This window comes from Aspergillus brunneoviolaceus (assembly GCF_003184695.1).
Source record: "Aspergillus brunneoviolaceus CBS 621.78 unplaced genomic scaffold BO95scaffold_11, whole genome shotgun sequence".
NCBI lineage: Eukaryota > Fungi > Ascomycota > Eurotiomycetes > Eurotiales > Aspergillaceae > Aspergillus > Aspergillus brunneoviolaceus.
Genome location: NW_020290741.1, coordinates 69,719 through 89,989, shown reverse-complemented (window position 1 = coordinate 89,989; position 20,271 = coordinate 69,719). Strand labels below are relative to the sequence as shown.

Sequence of the window (20,271 nt, the reverse complement as noted above, 5' to 3'; positions counted from 1 at the left end):
CCCCCCCCCCCCCTACCTACCTACCTACCTTCCACTCTTACCTTTCCTTGCTCTGCCCATCAGAGGCCTAACTTAGAGGCCGCAGCTGCCACAGAACCAGTCCAAGTATCTGCACGCTTTTGTGGCTTCCAAGTTCCCAATGTTCTTTCGGGTTGATTTGGAAAAGGAGGGATTAGACCCGGTTGATGCGTAGATATCCTGATTGCCGCCTTTCAAGGCCTGACGATTTCGAGTTTGACTGCCTTTCCCGTCTTGGTCAAATTTGACTTTCGGTGCACTCCTGAATGCGCCCCATTAGGCTCCCGGGAGGGGTTTTTGGCGTCTGACATTGCATTTCTGTGTGTTTCCTTTTCTCCCGATGCTGGCTTGGCTGAGTCGACCTCATTCACACACCCGTGCTCATTCTTTCCCCTAGCTTCTTAATCAAGTGCAGCAGGGCAGCAGATTGCTGTACTGAGAGGTCTTAAGATCGTCTCGATCGAGCATGACCCTTTCCTCTGTACTGTCATAGATGTGCCTCCCCAGGAGGAGCATGATCGGTTGGTCTTCTTTTCTTTCCCACGATCCACCCTAGTGTATTTGTCCCTTCAAGGTTCCTCTTTCACCTTTCCCTTTTCGCCTCGAGTCCGATCCTCCGTTGTTTGCTTTACCCCCGTATCTGGTCGTCTTACACGTCCGGGTTGAAGCATGCCCGAACACGGTGTCACGTCCTATCGTCCTATCGCGCCCAAGGCAGCCAAGGAAGATGAGGCTCGAGACCCTCCCCCGGCTCCCGAGAGTGGAAAGACACGGCGAGCGTCTACCGCGTGCCTTGAGTGCCAGCGGCTGCGCACAAGGGTAAGGTACCGTTTTGGTTTCGAAAAAGAGTATCACTGTCCAAGCCCCTCTTGATGAACCTTCTGATCTCCATCCTGACTCGACCTCACCTCTGCATTAGTCTGACCTGAGAAACCCCGTTGCAGTGCACCATAAAAGATACGGGAATGCCTTGCACCCAGTGCCGTGTTCACGGTCGTTCTTGCGAGGTCAATGAGTCCAAAGACAAGCGCCGCAAGGCCGAACAAAAGCGCACCGAGGAACTCCTGAGGGTCTATAAGAGCCTGATAAATGGCTTGATGGAGACCATACGAATCGGAGACGGGGAGCTAACCCGGGAAGTCCTGTCTAGGATGAGGCAGCCCACTGGGCTCATCGAGCTTCAAGACCTTCTTAGCGAGTATGTGACGCTCTCTGTACCTGAGGAGGAGGAAGAGGAGGAGGGCGAGGACGAGGTGATGTATGAGCTCGAAAGCGACGAGTCCGATGAAGAGTCAGACACCAACTCTCCCGAGACCCCGCCGATAAACCAACAAAACCTCTAGGGTTAGCCTAAGCTCGCTAGGAAGTCGCTCGTTTCATGCAGCAACAGTTCTTGACATTGACGATGACGATGATGATGACGGCCGGCCTTCATTTCTGATCTTCACATCCCGACCACGGCCCATCGCACATGGCTTGCACTCCGGTGCCCTTGTGCGGTGGAGACCCGCTACATTTGTTGGGCCTGGGCCTGCATCAAACAGGCGAAGCAGGAAGCATCGGGGATGAACTTTTCCCGGTGCCTTGTCTTTTGTCCGTTGCGGCACGACCTGGAACAGAGAATGGGAGACACAACCGGGTTGGATGAGTTGAGCAGAATGGGAGGATCCCTGTTGCGAGGGAAGTTGCTTGGAATATAGTGGGCGTGCGGGCATGTATTTTGAAGCGGAATTTGATGTTCTCATGTTGGTTCCCACCAGCTCCCGTGCAATTTCGAGCCGATGCCCAATAAGTTGCTCTTGCGCGGATAACCCGTGACGTTGCCACTTCCGGTTCTAATTGCGTTCTTCTCCCTAGAATGGTTCTGCGTCGGTAGTTTCTCAATGACCGAATTATAGCTTTGTATTCTCTGCAGGGTCTTCGGATGATCTGGGACATCTGGGAAGATCAGTTGGACGTGAAGCGTGTCTTCATGGTATGCAGATAGATTTTGTATTGCACAGCCCATGTAGATTTAAGCTCTTTGGTTGATCTACAGTATATCTAGTAGTTAGGAGTATCTATTCAGACTTGCTCTATGCAGTTGACTCATCAACTCATCATGAGAGGCGATATTTTATCAGCATCTGCATCTGTACGAAATTTCCTTACTTGGCTGTCTCTGATGCCCTGTACTGTCTGTATTGTACTGTACGTTCAGTAGGGGGAATGACCGATTGACACCAAAGAAGATGTTTGTTATGTTTGGGTCCAATTCCTTCGCCCCCCCCGCTTTTGGGAAATCCGGATTAGACTCACGATTTCCCCGCTCCTCTCGCCATCCCCGGAAATTTCTCCCTTCCACTAAAATGACACTGACTGCACTGCATCTCTCCATGATATGATTACTACTTACTAGGTACCTTACCTACTACCTACGTATTCTCCTCCTCCTTTCTGTGGTACCACCTCTCTCGTTAATCCCCCCACCCCCAGCCAACCAGCCTCGAAATCCGGGATATGTCCATATGGCTGCCACTGTTGTCGCTGCGGTGGACAGTGTGTCGTCATCGGAGGACCCAGTACCACTAAGAGTCGTCGGTGACAGTCACCGTCGGGCTCGGGCTCGGGCTCGGGCTCGGTCTCGGTCTCGATCTAGGTCTCGATCTAGTGCCAATGGCCGAGATATACTTGCTGCAAAACGACCGAGAAGGTCCTCCGAGTCCTCCTCATCTATACTCAAATCCAACACTCCCCGGCAAAAGATTACCCGGGCCTGCGATCATTGCAAGGAAAAGAAGACTCGCTGTACGGGAACCATTCCCTGCGTAAGGTGTACCCGGCTGTCGCTGGTATGCGAATACAATGCCGCCTACTCACGAGGTCTTCCCCCCGAGCCCCTGCCTGCTTCATCTGGCGAGCAGCTCGGAGACACTCATGCGGTCCACGGTCCGAGAACACGGCGCTCACATCCAACCGCACACTCATTGTCACGCATTGGATCGGCCTCTCACCAAGATGTGTATGATCGCAACCGCAGCAACAATAACAACATCTCTCAGCGCAACTCACCGGACCCCGCCGTGACCGATCTGGAAGGTAACTATCTAGGACCGGCCTCAGGCTTGTCCTTCCTCAATCGCGTCTGGCGTCGTTTACATCAGGATGAGAAACGAGCGGTTCCCGATGCACTACAGAATGAATCTCCATCCAAGAATACCTCGGTGTTCAAGTTTGGGGATAAACCGTACGCGGCCCATCGCGACGTTGGATCCACACTGCCCCCGTATGAGAAGGCTCGGGAGCTGGTCAATACCTACTTCGACTTGTCCATGGTCACATATCGGTTCTTGCATCGCGGGAGTGTGGATCAATGGCTGCAGCAGGTGTATGAATGTAATCATTCTGTGTCCAACCCCCCAACGGGGCGCATGGTAGCGCGAATAGCCATAATCTTCATGATCTTCGCTGTGGGCACTTTGTACGAGGAGCAAGACCCAGATAGTCAGATAGATAGACAGCATGGAAGGTGAGTGTGCTTTGCCTCCACGGCCTTGGACCATTTTGCAGGCTGATATAATCGCAGCGAGCAGTGGTATGCGGCCTCCAAATCTATGACCGCCCTGGAGTCTGGAGCTCCGCGTCTGGAATCAGTGCAGGCGCGACTGGGCCAATGTTTCTATCTACTCTCTTCCTCCAGGGCCAACGAGTGCTGGTACTCCTTCGGGACAGCCCTCCAGCTGGTGACGGCGCTGGGTTTGCACCGACGGCACCGAGGCAAAGTCCCCCGCGATGGCAATTCCTATCTCGACCGGGAGCTTCGGAAGCGCCTGTTCTGGAGCACTTATACTTTGGATAAATATCTCAGCGTCATGTTTGGGAGGCCTCGTCTGCTTCATGATGAGGACATTGATCATGAGCTGCCTGATGAAGTCCACGATGAAGACATGTTGGAAGAATATTCATCGACCAGACCAGGGGTTGGGGATTGTATGATGACCGCCTCCCTTCTCCACTATAGGTATGCCTGGATCTGTTCCTTGGTGCTTGACAGTAGTGATTAACTGCATAGACTGGGTCGTATTCTTGGTGAGATCTCGCGACAGTTGTATACAATCAGCCCTCTATCGCGAGATGCGTCACTTGAGACGGTTGTACGCCTCATGACGAAGCTTGAAAACTGGAAAGCAGCCACCCCTCCACTTTTCAATAGTGTTCGGGCCACGAGCCTGATCCCTCCACTATGTAGGCAGAGTCAGGTTCTGCAGTTGGCTTACTCACACGCGGTGATTCATACGACCCGGTCGTTTCTGCTGAACGATTTTACGGATCTGAACCGCACGCCACAGATCCCCCATCCTACGGTGACTCACCACGTGCTCAAGTGCATCGAGGCTGCCGAGCAAGCCATGGGGTTAGTGGATAGCTTAGCGAAACAAAGGGTCCTGATACAATCGTTCTGGTTTACCCACTACGTGTGCTTCTGCGCCATCATTGTGGTGTACATATATACAATCCAACAGCATCGATTATCTACTACCTTTGGGATATCCTCCCCCGGGATCGAGGATGTCCACCATCTCTACTCCCTTTTCAGCCTGGCGGAAACCTGCCAGCAGCATCTGGCAGAGGCCACCCGGAGGAATTCACCCAGTCGTCGCTACAGCATCATTCTGGAAGAGCTGAGGCGAGAAGTCCGTAGGCGGATTGGCTCATCCAGCGATACCTCCGAGGGGTTTCGCGCTGTCTTCTTTCAGGGCCAGAATCCAAGCACACTGGCGGAGCAAGGACAGTTGAGCCTGACTAGTATATATACTTCTGGACCCCTGGAGGCTGGCTCCTATGATTATCCGAGTGGACTACCGCTGACCAATTTCACACCGTCGCCTTTGGAGTCGGAGATAGACCTGAGTTTTCTGGATAGCTTGGACGGTTCACTCCTGTGGACGCAGATTGACTCCTGGGTAAGTGATATCGTTGTGGTTGGATTTTGACCCGGAGAGACTGACTGAATGCTTCTTGCTTAGGCATTCACAAATCTGAGTAACGATCCGCCGACATTCCCTATGTAGCGACTCGATCATGATGTCTTGGGAATGCTGCATGCCTGGCCAGGCTCTTTTGACTGATCTAATGACATGAAATGACCACACGACTTGGGATGACTTGTATCTTATTGGACTCTCCTCTGGCGTATTCTTCCTCCCTGTGCTGTATTGCCCGCTCGTTCGAGTTGCCCCGGGCAGTTGTTTCGTTGTTGTAGATGCACGAGGCCGATGATGAAGATCCACTGCCTTAGCTGGTTATGATTGTTAGGCTACATGTGATACGCAGTGCCGCCTCCATTGCTGGTACTAACAGACAGACAGACAGACAGATAGACTAAAATTGGTAATGGGCTCGGAATTGAGCTATTCGAAACGATGGAGTGCCATGCAAGCATGCAGTCGAGCTCGGAGAAATATCCGGGCTGGCCGGATATCCATGCCTCTCTCCACCAACACCAGAGAGTGCATGACGGAACCCTTCTACCATGCGACTTAGGCGGTCCGGATTGTTCGCAGGAACGATACATATAAAAGCTGGAGTCTCATCAATCTGTTCAGAGACATATTCCTCCTCATTGAGCGCAGAATCACTGCTTTCTTGACCAAAATGCTTTCTGCAATACTCCCGCAAGCGCCTTCTTTGCGGGCACCTCTCGCAAAGGACGATCATGTCCCCCTTCAATTATCACAGCGAGAGCCCTTGACTCTCGACGAACTTGTCCGCCAACGTGCATCTCTGGGTGATTCAAAGCCTGTCATTTCCTACCCACACAACGGCATCGAGTATGTGGATTATCCCCTGCACGAACTGGATGTCTACGCCTTCCGCGTTGCCCAAGTATTGGCCAAAAGTATTCCGCCTCGGAAATCCTCCGCAGAGACTCCCACCGTCATGTCTCTACTCGGTCCTTCGGACCTTAACTACCTTGTCATGCTCCTGGCGCTGGCCAAACTCGGACATCCCGGTCTGCTGCTGTCCACGCGGATATCGATCGACGCCTATGTGTCCTTGCTGGAAAGAACACAGTCGAGGCACATTTTCATCCACTCATCCTTCGGAGATACAGCCGAAGAGATCAGGAAGCGCGTTCCTGACTTGCTCATCGATGAAATCCCGACTGAGGAATGCTACAACTTTCCAATCCCGGACGAAGAAATTGACACCAACCTGACGCCATCTCTGGATCCTGTTGCGGAGTCCAAACATATCGCATGGATTATCCACTCCAGTGGCTCGACGGGCCTCCCGAAGCCCATCTTCCACACCCATCAAGCTGCCTTGAAGAATTATGCGGGCCATATGAACATGTGCGGGTTTGTGACGCTGCCGCTGTATCACAACCACGGGATTAGCTGCCTGTTCCGCACGATTCATGCCAGCAAGCAGTTGCATCTCTACAACGCTAAGTTGCCGCTGACGAGGCAGTATCTTCTTGATATCATGGAGTCTCATGACTTTGAGATCTTCTATGGTGTCCCCTATGCTCTCAAGCTGCTCGCGGAGACCCCCGAGGGTATCGCTGCGCTTGCAAGGTTCAAGGCGGTTATGTTCGGCGGGTCAGCTTGTCCGGACTCACTGGGAAACCTCCTGGTTGAGAATGGAGTACATCTCATCAGTCACTATGGATCGTAAGTACTTCTTCTGTGGTTGATTAATGAAAGCGTGCTGACAAGGATCGCAGGACAGAGACCGGCCAGTTGATGATGTCTACAAGACCTCGGGATGACAAAGGGTGGGACTGGCTTCGTCCGTCGGAGACGGTGCAGAAGTATCTGCAATTCGAGGAGCGGTTCCCGGGGGTGTTCGAGCTTATTTGTCTGGACGGCTGGCCTTCGAAGGTCATGTCCAACCGCCCGGATGGCTCGTATGCCACCAAGGATCTGTTCGTGAAGCATCCCACCATGACCGCATACAAGTACTATGCCCGGCTGGACGACACACTCGTCCTTGTGAACGGCGAGAAGGTGAACCCGCTTGACCTCGAGGGACGCGTCCGGCAGAATAGTGCAGTGAGTGAGGCTATTGTCTTCGGGGCGGGCAAGGCCTGCATCGGGCTCGCGGTAGTCCGTGCCCCTGACTCTCAGTCTCTGTCTGACGAGAAGATCGTGGAAGCGATATGGCCCGCTGTCGAGAAAGCCCACGAATCCATGCCTGCGTTCGGTCAGCTGTCCAAGAGTATGGTGCGTGTCTTGCCGGCGGATGCAAAATATCCTCGCACGGACAAGGGAACTGTTATCAGACAGGGCTTCTACCGGGAATACGAACGTCTGATTGAAGAGGCCTACGAGGCCGAAGACGCCATGAGTGGGACCCTGAGACTGTCGGAGGCAGAGCTCCGGTCGTTCCTCAGGGAGCAGCTCGCGGATCTTCTCCCACTCAAGAGTCAAGGTCTGTTGACCGACGATGCGGACTTCTTTGCTCTGGGAATGGACTCGTTGCAAGCCACGCAGCTACGCTCGGTGATTTTGAGAGAGATCGATACGAATGGACAGAAGCTGGGGCTCAATATCGCCTTTGAGCAGCCGAGCATCCGCTTGCTGGCTCGGTATCTTGCTAACCTCAAGACTGGCGTGACGGATGATGGTGAATCGATTGTTGAGCAGATGCAGGGCATGATTGAAAAGTATAGCCACTTTGAGGAGCATGTGCCGTGTGCAAATGACCTGGACGGGCAGTACGTTGTAAGTCGCGTTCAATTGCTGTTAGAGATGAGTTTTCTGGTTCGCTAACTCCATCCAGCTCGTCACTGGCGCCACTGGGTCTCTGGGAAGCCATGTTGTGGCCCAGCTTGCAGCCAACCCCGAGGTCAAGAAGATCTACTGCCTCATCCGCGCCGCCTCCCCCATCGACGCCTACACCCGGCTTCACCAATCCCTCACCACGCGCCTCCTCTACGCCTCCCTGACCCCCGAGGCGCGCAGCAAACTCATCGCCCTCCCCTCCAGCCTCGGCGACGACCCCTCCCTCGGCCTGCCCCGCTCCACCTACACCACCCTCACCAGCGAACTCACGAGCATCATCCACTGCGCCTGGTCCGTCAATTTCAACCTCACCCTCCGCAGCCTGGAGAAGGACAACCTCGGCGGCCTGAAGAATCTGCTGGCATTATGCCTCAGAGCCCAGCGCCCCCACCCGGCCACCTTCAATTTCTGCTCCTCCGTCAGCGCCGTCGTCAACTCGGACCTCAACCCCGTCCCGGAGACCCTGCCATCCTCCCTCGCCGCCGCGCAGGGCATGGGCTACGCGCAATCCAAGCTCGTCGCCGAGCACATCTGCGCCCGCGCCGACGCCACGGTGCCCGGCTTCGCTGTCCGGGTCCTCCGCATCGGCCAGGTGGTCGGCGACACCGTCCACGGCATCTGGAACGCCACCGAGGCCATCCCCCTGATGCTCCAGTCCGCCCGCACCATCGGCGCCCTCCCCACCCTCGACGAGGAACCCCTCTGGCTACCGGTGGATGTCGTCGCCACCGCCGTGAATGACATCGCATTAGCCTCGACTGCAGCCCCTCCCGATACCCCCACACCCACTGACTCTGCCCCTGTGCATGTGAATGTCCCCAGCAAAGGAGCCGGAGAAATCTTCTACAACCTCACCAACCCATCCCCCTTCCACTGGACGCGGGACCTCCTGCCTGCCCTCCGCCGCGCCGGGCTGGACTTCGTCGAGTTACCTCCAAGCGAATGGGTGCAGCGTCTGCGCGACGCGGACCCGGACCCCGTGCGCAACCCCCCGATCAAGTTGGTGGATTTCTTTGCGAGCAAGTATGAGTTTCCGGAGAGTGTGTTGGCGAAGCGCAGACGGCTGCGGTTCCGGACGGAGAGGGCCAGGGCTGTGAGTCGCGGGTTGGAGGGGGCCGGGACGGTTGTGGATGGGGATGCCGTGCTGGTTAGGAGGATGGTGGAGTGGTTTTTGAGCGTCGGGTGGGTTTCTTGATTGTTGCTGTATTGAGATTAGTGGCTATAAGTGATTGAAGGGGTTGGGGTGTTATCATGTTGCTTGGATTATGGGTTGTGTGTGGGGTGAGTGGTGTATATGTGATATGTTATGTGGTGTTATGGTACGGGTGCTTGATTTGCTTGGGTATATTGGAGGGTATATGTAGTCAGTACGGACCGGACTATGGGGGTGTGGCTAAGTAGAGTGGCATACTGAACGTATGCTATCGTTCCTATGTATTGTACCAGTTGTATGTGCTTTGTTTTGAGATTTGTTCCAGGGTATGTATGTACCACTTCATCAAGTTCGGTTGAATGCCTGCAATACCCCTCTCCAGTAATCATAGATAACCCTAACCAAACCTCGACCAGCTCGACTCGTTGACTAATTCACTATGAGTAAAATACAACGCACGTTTACTCCCTAGTCGGGGTAGATATTAAAGACCCTCATTCGAAATCAACAACCCCCAGCCCCCTCTCCCCAACCGCCTCCAAAACACTCTCCTTCACCATCCTCACCGCAACCCCCCACCTCCTCCCGACCCGCTGCTTCCGCTGCTGCCTCCGCTGCCGCCGCCGCTGGGACCCATCGCCCTCCGGCCGGGAGATCTTGCCACTCGGACTGGGCGTCTTGAAGGCGTCTTCCTCCTGAGAGCTCCCAAACCCCAACCCAGGAATGCTACCGCTAGCGCTTCCGCTCCCGCTATTGTGAGCAGAACTCGCCGGGCCATCGCTACCGCTACCGCTACTGCTACCGCCAGCACCATTACCAGTACCAGTAGTATCAGCCGTGACCCCCGGGTAATCATTCTCAACCAACCAGATCAACCACTTTACGACGGCGACCGCTTTATCGAGGTCCCGCTCGTCCAGGACAACCCGTTTCAGGTACCAGGCTAGCGAGAGGATGTCTTCGTCGAAGGGGCCTGGTTCTTCTTGTTCTTCTTCCTCTTCGTTTTCGTCTGCTTCGTCCTCTTCGTTGGGATCAGGGCTGGGGTTGAAAGCGGTGTACCAGGCTTTCAGGGCGTTGCGGAGGTCCGGGAGGGAAGTTAGGCGGTTGGCGGTGAAGGTGGGGCGTGCGGGGAGCGGGGGGAGGGGGATTGTTTTCTCGCGGGGAGGTTGTGGAGGGGCATTGTTGTTGTTTGTTGTAGGTGGTCGTGCGTGGGTTGAAGGGTGGAGGGCTGGGCGTTGCAGCAGACGGGTTCGACGCTGTTCTTCGAGGATTTCTTGGCGGATGTCTTCGGGTAATGCTGCTAGAAAGTCGGCGGAGACTTCTGTTGCTTGGGGGTCGGTGGTGGTGGTTGATGCTGAGGCTGAGGCTGAGGCTGAAACTGATGGTGGTGGCGGGTTCGGGCGGACGAATTTGGCTTGGGTTAGGGTCGTGGCTAGACTGGATTTGATGATGGGAGGACGGCCGCGACGGCGTTTGGTGGGCGTGGTGGGCTTGCGGAGTTTGAGGGAACTTGAGGATGAGGAGGTTGGGCGGGGAGGGTTGGTGGTTGCGGTGGTGGTGCTCGTGGTGGTAGGTGCTGATGTCCAGGGTTCGGGGGTTTGGTTGTCCGGGTCGCTGGAGTCGCGGGTGTAATAACCTAGTACTTCGGCCCGGACGTCCTCTGGTAACGCCATAAGCGTCTCTGGGTCGAGCTGTGACGGCGGAGGCAGCTCTGCGTCCCCTATGGGTCGGCGCGTGCGAGTGGGCGGACAGGGCGAGGTCGACCGCGTGTCGCGGCGAGACCGGCCCTGGGCTACCAGTTTCGATCGAATGTCGTTGGGGAGTTCGGCGACGACCTGCGGGTCAATCTGCGAGGGCAGGATGAATTGCGTTCCTGATATGTTCAAGGGCTTGTGGCCGCTCTCGTGCATCGAGGGGACGGACCGGACGGTCTCGGACTCGCCCCGCCGAGGACTCTCCACGTCGTCCGGGTCTTCAGGTCGCTCGATGCTTCTGCGGATGGGCGATACCTTGAAGTTCAGCTGCTGCTGGCTGCCGTCGGGCTTGCGAGGAGACCCAGACTTGAGCGGCTCGAGTTTGGTCATTTGTACCCCCAACCCTCTCAAATCACCTGGTGAAATGCCAAAGCTGCGAAGCATGGCCACGGCCTCCCGCCCCAGAACCTCAGACGCATTGGTGGCTACGCCGAGCATGACACTTCGGTTGACAATGTCGCATTTGCCGTGTCCCAGGTGCTTCACAGCTTCCAGGGGCGCGTCGGCTGCTCTCCGCATCACCTTGAGCGTCAACTGCTTGCCCTTAACGAGGTTCTCGACTAGTCGCTTGTGCAACTCGTCGCACAATGATCGGATAAAATCCTCGGCCTGATTCTGATTGACGAAGCGAATCCCCCAGTTGACTTCGGCAGAGACGGACTTGCGTATCGTCTCGTTGCCGACCTCGGTCCGATCTATGCCTCGCGCATACTCCCAAAGCTTGACGCCTGTCTTGGGACCCAAGCTGGATGTGAGCCTTTCACGAGTCAACTCCCGAACATCTTTCACAAACTTGACGCCTAGCTCCTCTAACTTCGCACCCATGCTATGACCGACGCCCGGAAGACTTTGGACCGTCAGACCCCCTATGAAATCTAGTACTTCGTCAGGCTTCAGCTGAGACTGACCCGCCGGTTTCGCTTTGCGCAAGGCTACTTTAGCCTGGAGAATGTTGCCACCAATGCCCACGGAAACTGCGCAGCCCGTTTGTTCCTTTACAGTTGTCCGCAATGCTTGCGCAATCTCATCGGCTTTGGCTTGTTCCCGGTAGATAGACCCTTCAGAAACACCTCTCCCATCCGAACCTCCAGCATGCAAGCATTGCATGGTGATGTCGACAAGCGCTTCATCGATGCTCACACTCTGAACAATGCCGTCTATGGCGAGGATGGCGTTGTAGAATTTTCGACTCGCTTCCTCGTATGCCGGAAAATCATAAGGTACGACCTGTAGACTAGGACACGCTCCCAAAGCGCCTTTCATCCACATTCCGTTCTTGATCCCATGCGCACGTGCCTCATAGTTGCAGCTTGCGATCTCAGAGCCCGACCCAGCGCCATGTGCCACCGCCACCGGCTTTCCTTCCAGATGAGGGTGTTTCAATGTCGATACAGCGGCAAAGAAGCAATCAAAATCCACATGCATGATATATCGTCTGACGCCGGGAACAGGTTTCGCGCCCTTGAACTGGGATTGCGACTTCTCCGCAGCTGCCAATTGGAGTTGGGCTTTAAGATTCGCCTTCCACGTCGAGAGATGATGCAAACGTGACTCTTTGTAGTATTGCTGGATGAACTCCGGGTTGACTACACTGGAGTTGCGCATGCGGGGATCCATCAAGAGTTGAGCATTGTATTCTTCAGAAGTCAATCCTGGTTTCGAGGGACTAGCTTGTTGAGCCGATGGGGTTATTTTTTGCGAGATATTTGAACGGGGAGAGATAATATCATTGCCTGGGTCGTCCTTTTTAGGTTCAGGATCCTTGGGAGAAGATAGTACATTGGTTTGTTGCGAGACAGGAAGAGGATTGCCCGTCTCGTCCATCGAAAAGCTAGGGAATTCGCCATAATCCGACTGGGAAGCCAAGTTCGGTTGTGTCTCCGTCGACGCTGAACCCGCAGGCTGCCCCAAAGGAGACCTCACGGGACTAGTTGCCTCCGGTGCCTGAAGTTGAGAGGCATACCAGCTATTCCTGCTCTGCTCCCGATAGCCGGTCTGTGAAGTGTTGGTTTGGCTCAGTATACGCCCATTGTCGAACTTCAAGACTTTCTGTGCATGTCCTTCGTCAACGACGCGGAACTGATCCCAGGGGAGCAAGCGACCCGCCTGGACACTCTCCACTACCCATGCTGGTTTCACAATCCGATATCTTCGGAACTCCTCCCGTTTCTTGGGGGTCAGTGAGCTGGCGATGATGTGAGTGGCATCCGTCTTGCCGCTCAGGTACTGGAGAAAACCACCACCATGGCTGACAATCAATTTATGAAGGTCCTGCAGAGACGGTTGGGTGTAGCCATTCACGTGCGCTACGACGCCTCGAAAGATGGGGGGATTCTCAGAAGCAGAGGAGCGTATCTCAGCGTCCAAATTCTGCAGCTTGAGCTTCTTCCTGCGCATATAATCGCTGAAGCCACCAAAGGTGGAGGCATCGTATTCTTCGCCACCCTCATCTTCGAATTGATCTATACAGCGGCGCGATAAGCGATTAGCGGTGCGGACGTGCCTGGCAGCGGAATGAGGGGGAGTAATCAGCACGTACGGTTCTGAATACGCTTGCGCACGGCACTAGAATTCTGATCCAAAACTGAGCCCATGTTGGGCCAAGAGAAGTAGCATGATCGGGCGAGGACAGTGAGAGTGTGCCTGTGGTTCCCGATAGCAGCGAATGAATGAATGGGTCTGGAAGCGGCAGAGGCAATGAAGGACCTCGGACTGCATGCGCAGAGAGTGGAGAAGATACATCACGTGACTCAATAAAAGCTCGAATGATAGAGAGCCTTCTTGGAAGGCGGTGACAGAGTGGGTCTTCGGAGGTGATTGGTTGCCCGGGAAATTCTTGATGAAGGAAAAAAAAAAAAAAAGCTCAAAGGCGGTGAAGGACGGTCTCGGTGCAGCCACAGCAATTCCGGGCGTGCTGCGGCGGCGTCAAAACTTTTCCTCTTCCTCGACTCTTCCTCCTCCTTCTGTTCCCTTCGTTCTTCCGTGCTTTCTGGTAGACGATCTTTTATCTGCCTTTTCTCTCTTTCTTTTCGTCGGGCTCTGTTCGTGTCCTTCTTTACAAAACCTCATACCCCCCCCTATATCACATATCACATTCAAAATGTCTGGTGTTCAGCCTGTTGCCGTCTATGCGCTCAGAGTTCCCGCTGGCGGAGCTCTGATTCCCGCCGTGGTCCCTGAGGCTGCTGCCATGGTGAGTCCAATTGACATTGAGACTAAAGACCATCTCGGAAATGATGCTAATGCAATGTGAAGTTCCGTGTGACCATGGCTGCCATCGACCCCGATGAGGCTCCCGAGTACGAGGATGGCTTCGACTCCAACAAGCGTCCCCGCGCCACCCTGAAGCTCGTTCGCCCTCCTCCTGGCTTGGACCTCGAGGACGAGTCTGATGATGAGGACTATGAGGACGACTCCGAGGAAGATTCCGAGGATGACGAGGAGGTCAACGGCGGCCCCAGCGACAAGGAGAAGGCCCGCAAGCTCAAGCTTGCTGCTGCCCGCAAGGAGCTCGAGGATGCTATGGACGAGGACTCTGAGGAAGATGACGAGGATGAGGAGTTCGACCTGAAGGCTGCTATCTCCAAGCTGGTCAAGGGCAAGGCCCCCGCAACCGATGACGATTCTGATGATGAGTCCGACGAGGGTCTCGAGTTGGATGAGCTGGTGCTCTGTACCCTGGACCCCGAGAAGGTAAGAGCCAAATCTCTGATCATGCCATCTAACAATCCATTGACTCTTCGCCATGTAGAACTGCCAGCAGCCTCTCGACATCACCGTTGGTGAGGAGGAGCGTGTTTTCTTCAAGGTCACCGGTACCCACACCATCTACCTGACCGGTAACTACGTCGTTCCCGCTGATGAGCACGGCCCCTGTGGTTCTGACGACGAGGATGACTACGATGAGGACGACTACGACCTCCCCCCTGGTGAGGAGGAGCTGGATCTCGAGGCTCTGTTGGGCGAGGAGGACGAGAGCGACGACCTCGATGAGCTGGAGGACCCCAGAATTACCGAGGTTGAGAGCGACGAGGAGGCCCCCAAGCTGGTCGAGACCAAGGGCAAGAACAAGCGTGCCGCCGAGGAGGCCAAGCCTGCTGCCAACGAGCCTGCTCTGAGCAAGAAGCAGCAGAAGAAGCTCAAGAAGAACAACGGCGAGGCTGCCCCCGTTGAGGAGAAGAAGGATGCCAAGGAGGGCAAGAAGGTTCAGTTCGCCAAGAACCTGGAGCAGGGCCCCACTCCCTCCGCCCAGAAGCCTGCTGAGAAGCCTGCTGAGAAGACCACCGGCACCCTGGGTGTCAAGGAGGTCAAGGGTGTCAAGGTCGACGACAAGAAGCTTGGCAAGGGTGCTGCTGCCAAGACCGGCAACACCGTCGCTATGCGCTACATCGGCAAGCTCGAGGATGGCAAGGTCTTCGATGGTAAGTCCCAAACCATATCTCACATCAAGCAATGACTCGACTAACATGTGTGACTGCAGCCAACAAGAAGGGCAAGCCTTTCACCTTCAAGCTTGGCAAGGGTGAGGTCATCAAGGGCTGGGACATCGGTATTGCCGGTATGGCCGTCGGTGGTGAGCGCCGCATCACCATCCCCGCCCACCTTGCTTATGGCAAGCGTGCTCTTCCCGGCATCCCTGCCAATTCGAAGTTGATCTTCGACGTCAAGCTGCTCGAGATCAAATAAGCAGTTTCCTGGGGATGTTTGTTTCCGCCCTTCCGCTTGTTGACCTAGCACCCAGCATCGCTCTGATTGCAGTCTCTCATCCTATTGCATTTAATCTTTCTTTCTATTGCTATCATATCTGTTGGATTCAATTTCTTTCCCAAAAGAATCGGTGTTCCGGGGGTTTTCGAATATATGACTTTTGATTTCTGTGATATCCGACTTGTTTCTTTGCACAGCCGTCCGCTGCATTTGGCAGGGAGGAGGATAGTAACGGAATATCTGTGTTCACAATCTCAAAAAGTGATTGCATATCATCCATCATTCATCATCTTGTCCTCTCGTCGTAATCATAGCGTTCCTTCCTCGGTAGACGTATATATGGATGGAGTGACTCTCATGGGGGTTGCCTAATCGGGACTGCATCAATCCACGGGCACCTCCTCTCGCTGCGCCAACCTTGCAACTCCCTCATCTCCTCTGTAACTGCATAGGCATTCAACTCAAGAGGCGTTCCATGTCTCGACAGAGTGATGAAGCACATGACGGTGCCTTTCTCTCTTTCGTTTTATACAATAAAGCAAGCAGCACATGTACTTCTATGATTAAGGGTAGGTGCATGACGAGCTCCAGCCCCCCTCATAGTATCAATATCGAGTCGGCCCAATCGCCTCAAGGCAGCTCAGGATGGACGAGAGCTCGCAAACTCCGGATGATAGCCCAACACCTCTCGATATCATGAGCAGTGAAGGATCTACCATCGAGACAATGATGTCAGGTACTCGAAGCTCTGACCCTCACCCGAGTCAGCTTAAGAGCAAGGACAGCGTTCGAGAACGTATCCGTCAACGGAGCTCGAGAATCCTTTCACTCCTGGGTCTACGAAACCCTGCGCAAGGTACGTCGCCGCTCGTTCAGTTCTCATGAGTAATTCACCAAGCTAATTGATGGCCGTAGTGTTGAAAGCAGTGGCAGCCCACAACCCAGATGACCCACGAATAGTCGAGGATGACCGCGTCCCCTTACAGACCTTCCACTCTTTTCCTGCTCCTGTCGAGAATGGACAGAACGAAGAGCAATCCGGTCGGATGGCAGTCCTCGATGGATCTCCGGATGCGTCTGAAGGATCCAGCCCGACTGGTAACATTGGTTCCAGTTCCAATCACATCAAAGAGTCCGTCGAAAATGTCCAAGCCCACCCAGAGGTGGCCTCAAAACCCTCAGAAGCACCCCTGCAAGCCCCTCTACCAATCGTGCGACCAAGCCACAAACGGTTATCCGAAGTTTTGAAGCGAAGTCAGTCGACACCGGCAGCTCTCACACATATTGTGTCAACCAAGCTATCAACCACGTTTGGATATCCTACGGTCATCCGTCGCTCACATCTTCGCTCGCGGCCTAGTTTTCGGCTTCCTCAGTTTCCAGGGCCGTCACTTGTCCCTGCATTGGGCAAGCAAGGCGACAGTGCTCAGGATAGCTCCGATCCCCAAACCTCGCCGGAAGACAGTGTGTCTCCGACTTGTACACGTTCCACTCCTCAGACAACTCCTCCCACGACGCCTCCCACATCAGGAGAGCCGTCAGGAGGCTCGAAGCAAGGCATTGTAGATGCCGAGCAGGCGAAACAAACAAGGTCACCGTCTAGCAGCGACGAGGGTACACATACCCAAGTGATCGAAGGCTCACTCAGTCGGCCGCCCTCGATAATTACAGTGGAGGCTGCTGCCAATGCAAAAGTCTTCTTCGAAACATATTTCAACTCGGTATTTTGTGGGACGGATCTTCGCTCGCAGCGCCAGCATGAGCTTGAGCAGTATATCTATGGCCTTCCTCTGGCTCCCGAAGAAAGGGCGAGAATATGGGAAAACTGGATCATCCAGGAACGGCAGTATCTGCGCCAATGTCGTGTTCTCAAAAGTCACTCTCGTTGTGGCCGACAGGACGAGACGGTATCTCTCGCTGGATTTGAAGCAATCAAGGTTCTAGGAAGGGGGAGTTTTGGAATTGTGAGGCTGGTCAGAGAACAGAAAATGGCAGAAAGTGACGGTACCAATGCACATGGGGAGAAGCATTCATTCTGCAGAGGAGAGCTGGCAAAGCTCAAAACCCGGTCTATCTCTGTCATAGATGGGACCACAAGCACACGTCGGAGGATGATGGTAGGGGTCAAGAAGGATGTATTTGCAATGAAAGTGATCCGGAAATCTGCAATGATACGCAACAGCCAAGAAGGTCACCTCCGAGCCGAACGAGACTTTCTTGTTGCATCGGCCAAATCTCGATGGATTGTGCCATTGATTGCAAGCTTCCAGGATCGTGATCATTTGTATCTTATCATGGACTACATGGTCGGTGGTGATTTCCTGGGATTACTAATGCGCCAGTGCATCTTGCCCGAAGAAATCACCCGATGGTATGTTGCAGAGATGATCCTGTGTATCGAAGAAGCCCATCGGCTATGTTGGATTCATCGCGATGTCAAGCCCGACAATTTCCTCATATCTGCGTCCGGTCATTTGAAAATATCCGACTTTGGCCTAGCCTTTGACGGACATTGGGCTCATGATCAAGTATATTACAATGAGCAGCGATACTCCCTGCTCAGGAAACTCGGGATCCAAGTGGCCGGGGATTCTCAGGACAGAAAAGAAGCTCGCAAGCCGGCAAAGGCATCATTCCATGATTTCGGTCCTGGAACTGAGACTGACTGTACACCACCTACGATGGGCCTGCTTGGATGGCGTGACCGCACTCAGAAGCGGCGTTTGGCCGCAAGCGTCGTGGGAACTAACCAATACATGGCACCAGAGGTTGTTCGGGGTGAGCTATATGACGGCCGATGTGACTGGTGGAGTATCGGTATCATACTATACGAGGTACGATGGTCGTTGAGATGTATGAACAGTTCTAACTCGAGCGCGACAGTGTCTCTACGGCTTCACGCCCTTTGCTTCGCACGATCGTCAGAAGACCAAGATGAAGATCCATGTACGTGGCTGTACGATACCTGAAACCCCTAGTGAAGCTAATCAAGACAAAAGCATCATCATGAGACACTCTGCTTTCCCGCCAGTAGAGCGTCGGACAAGCGGGTTTCGCCTGATGCAATTGACCTTATCAATTATCTGCTTCAAGAAAAGGAGCATCGGCTGTCGTCAAGCAAGTACAAGATTAATGACTCTCTGAGCTCCCGATTACCATCCCGACATTTCTTCTATAATATGGATCCTCGCAGTCGAAACTACAAGGGTTTTTACGTCTTCCCAAACGACGCAGCAGATATCAAGATTCATCCTTTCTTCCGCAACACCAAGTGGGATGAGATCCATCAGTCGGTTCCTCCATTCATCCCCAAAGTGAAAGGCTGGGAGGACACCAGGTACTTTGACGATACAGGATACGAGGGTGACCACGATAATACCTCCATCATGTCGGATCCTGACCACCCCGAAGATGACAGTGAGATCGAAGAGCTGGTTCCAGCTAAAGCCGAAACTCCTCTGCCCCAGGATGCGAATCGACATCCCGCACCTGGTCCAGGTCCAGGGCCAGGAGGTAAAGCCTCTCCGCACAAGGAACGCAAGAGGAAGGAGCGAAAACGCCCGCGGGACAAGCTTCTGCGTGACCGGCAAATGCGGAGAACAGTGCTCGAGATGCGCAAGAAAGGGGCATTCTTGGGTTACACCTATCGACGTCCCAAGTCCGTGGCCGTAGCCTTAACTCCTGATCGGGGTCGTTACCGTCTAGGGCGAGGCCAGCTGTCGGAACTATATGGCTCGTAGCGTCGTTGGCTGGGTACCCTTTATTTCATGAACCTCGGGAATCAAGAGCGACGAATGTACACGAAAGGCTCATGATGTATTCTTCATTAGACATTTTTATGTGGCAGACATCACTCATCCTTAAGAAGCGAGATATCTTACCGGTATATCTACTTGTACCGGCTGTCAGTCGTTATTGGATATTGATACGATGAAACGAACAATTACTTCTACAGGTTTTGAACAGATACTTCACAGCCCACAGTAGAGAATATTCTTATTACGACAGAGCGAGCTACTAGCCGCAGGGGTCATATGAACTTGTGCAACCTACGTGTAGGAGAAATGGAATTATCATATGTTATGTCATTGTGATTCAATTTTTGAGATGGTCATTTGCCCAAACGACAGAGATAGTCATGGCTAAAGGGACCATTCTATGTCATGTTGCTTAATCCAGCGCCGCGCCAAGGTAACGCCAATTACATGGTCAAGTCAAGCAAAAGCGTGCGAAGTACGAAGTACGAGATGAAAGATGCCTGTTGCTTATGCTTCTAGTCCCGGCAATTTGAATTTCAAACCCATGTGACATTGCGTTGCGAGGTGATCACTGCAACATCGATAGTTCTCAAGCGGCCGTGTGTATAGGGAAACACGTTAGGGTGGAATACCGGAAAGTAGGAGATACAGACGGATTGTTCCGAAAGCCTGATATCCAGGCACAAGCGATCTGTGATGAAGGTGTAGGGAGAGGGGAAAAAGTAGGCGAGAAGCAAGAGCTCTGAAAAGTATGAGAGTTGGGGGTATCATATGGTCAAAAGTAAGAGATATGGGAGGAGTCGGACGTGGATGCGATTTGGTGAGAAGAGGTGCGGATGTGTCGAGGGTTGACAGAAACTTGTAGGTGACCGACGGCTATCATTCACAGAGCAGGAGGCGCGCCCATTGCAAAGGCGGAGTCGCTGACTCGATCTTCGGGTTTCATGGTGCCGTTGAGAAGGGGACAGAGTCTGTTTGGCGGTTGTGGGTTCATGTGTTAGCTTGGATTTCTCAATTGGGGTTTTATGAAGATAGGTCCTTGTCTTCCGATGCGCATCTTGGGGTATGAAGGGGGTGAAAGGATCCTATGCAGTGGGCAGCAGCAATGGGTT

General features: G+C 53.9%; 7 protein-coding genes across 7 annotated transcripts in view; 5 read left to right on the top strand and 2 right to left on the bottom strand.

Moving 5' to 3' along the window:
* Positions 1–1,361, top strand: part of BO95DRAFT_355533 (putative sister chromatid separation protein (Src1)) — a gene marked incomplete at both ends in the record, with an annotated part of 5,782 nt that extends 4,421 nt beyond the window's left edge. Inside the window, one exon of the mRNA XM_025582256.1 lies at positions 963–1,361. Coding sequence (XP_025445519.1) covers positions 963–1,361 — 399 coding nt within the window. The remainder of the gene's footprint in view (positions 1–962) is intronic.
* Positions 1,362–1,457: 96 nt separating this feature from the next.
* BO95DRAFT_23855 (uncharacterized protein) lies at positions 1,458–2,143 on the bottom strand. Its single transcript, XM_025581335.1, has one exon. It carries the CDS (start codon positions 1,954–1,956, stop codon positions 1,555–1,557), a length of 402 nt encoding a protein of 133 aa, XP_025445518.1. The 5' UTR covers positions 1,957–2,143; the 3' UTR covers positions 1,458–1,554.
* A 382-nt stretch (positions 2,144–2,525) lies between these two features.
* Positions 2,526–5,069, top strand: BO95DRAFT_460442 (uncharacterized protein; the record flags this gene model as incomplete). The annotated part of the gene is made up of 4 exons (XM_025588736.1): positions 2,526–3,526; positions 3,584–4,018; positions 4,070–4,961; positions 5,025–5,069. 4 exons carry the CDS (start codon positions 2,526–2,528, stop codon positions 5,067–5,069), a joined length of 2,373 nt encoding a protein of 790 aa, XP_025445517.1.
* A 292-nt stretch (positions 5,070–5,361) lies between these two features.
* BO95DRAFT_23818 (putative NRPS-like enzyme) lies at positions 5,362–9,208 on the top strand. The gene is made up of 3 exons (XM_025581331.1): positions 5,362–6,674; positions 6,728–7,727; positions 7,786–9,208. Exons 1-3 carry the CDS (start codon positions 5,653–5,655, stop codon positions 8,980–8,982), a joined length of 3,219 nt encoding a protein of 1,072 aa, XP_025445516.1. The 5' UTR covers positions 5,362–5,652; the 3' UTR covers positions 8,983–9,208.
* Positions 9,209–9,434: 226 nt separating this feature from the next.
* Positions 9,435–13,349, bottom strand: BO95DRAFT_511781 (putative DNA damage repair protein Mus42; the record flags this gene model as incomplete). Its single annotated transcript, XM_025591463.1, has 2 exons — positions 13,234–13,349; positions 9,435–13,156 (listed from the first exon to the last, which is right to left on the bottom strand). The coding sequence occupies exons 1-2, from the start codon at positions 13,286–13,288 to the stop codon at positions 9,435–9,437; spliced, it is 3,777 nt and encodes a 1,258-aa protein (XP_025445515.1). The 5' UTR covers positions 13,289–13,349.
* A 298-nt stretch (positions 13,350–13,647) lies between these two features.
* BO95DRAFT_382461 (FKBP-type peptidyl-prolyl cis-trans isomerase) lies at positions 13,648–15,648 on the top strand. The gene is made up of 4 exons (XM_025583396.1): positions 13,648–13,887; positions 13,950–14,387; positions 14,446–15,115; positions 15,175–15,648. The coding sequence occupies exons 1-4, from the start codon at positions 13,795–13,797 to the stop codon at positions 15,378–15,380; spliced, it is 1,407 nt and encodes a 468-aa protein (XP_025445514.1). The 5' UTR covers positions 13,648–13,794; the 3' UTR covers positions 15,381–15,648.
* A 799-nt stretch (positions 15,649–16,447) lies between these two features.
* BO95DRAFT_355570 (serine/threonine-protein kinase) lies at positions 16,448–19,141 on the top strand (the record flags this gene model as incomplete). The annotated part of the gene is made up of 3 exons (XM_025582257.1): positions 16,448–18,235; positions 18,285–18,347; positions 18,401–19,141. The coding sequence occupies 3 exons, from the start codon at positions 16,448–16,450 to the stop codon at positions 19,139–19,141; spliced, it is 2,592 nt and encodes an 863-aa protein (XP_025445513.1).
* Positions 19,142–20,271: the final 1,130 nt, after the last annotated feature.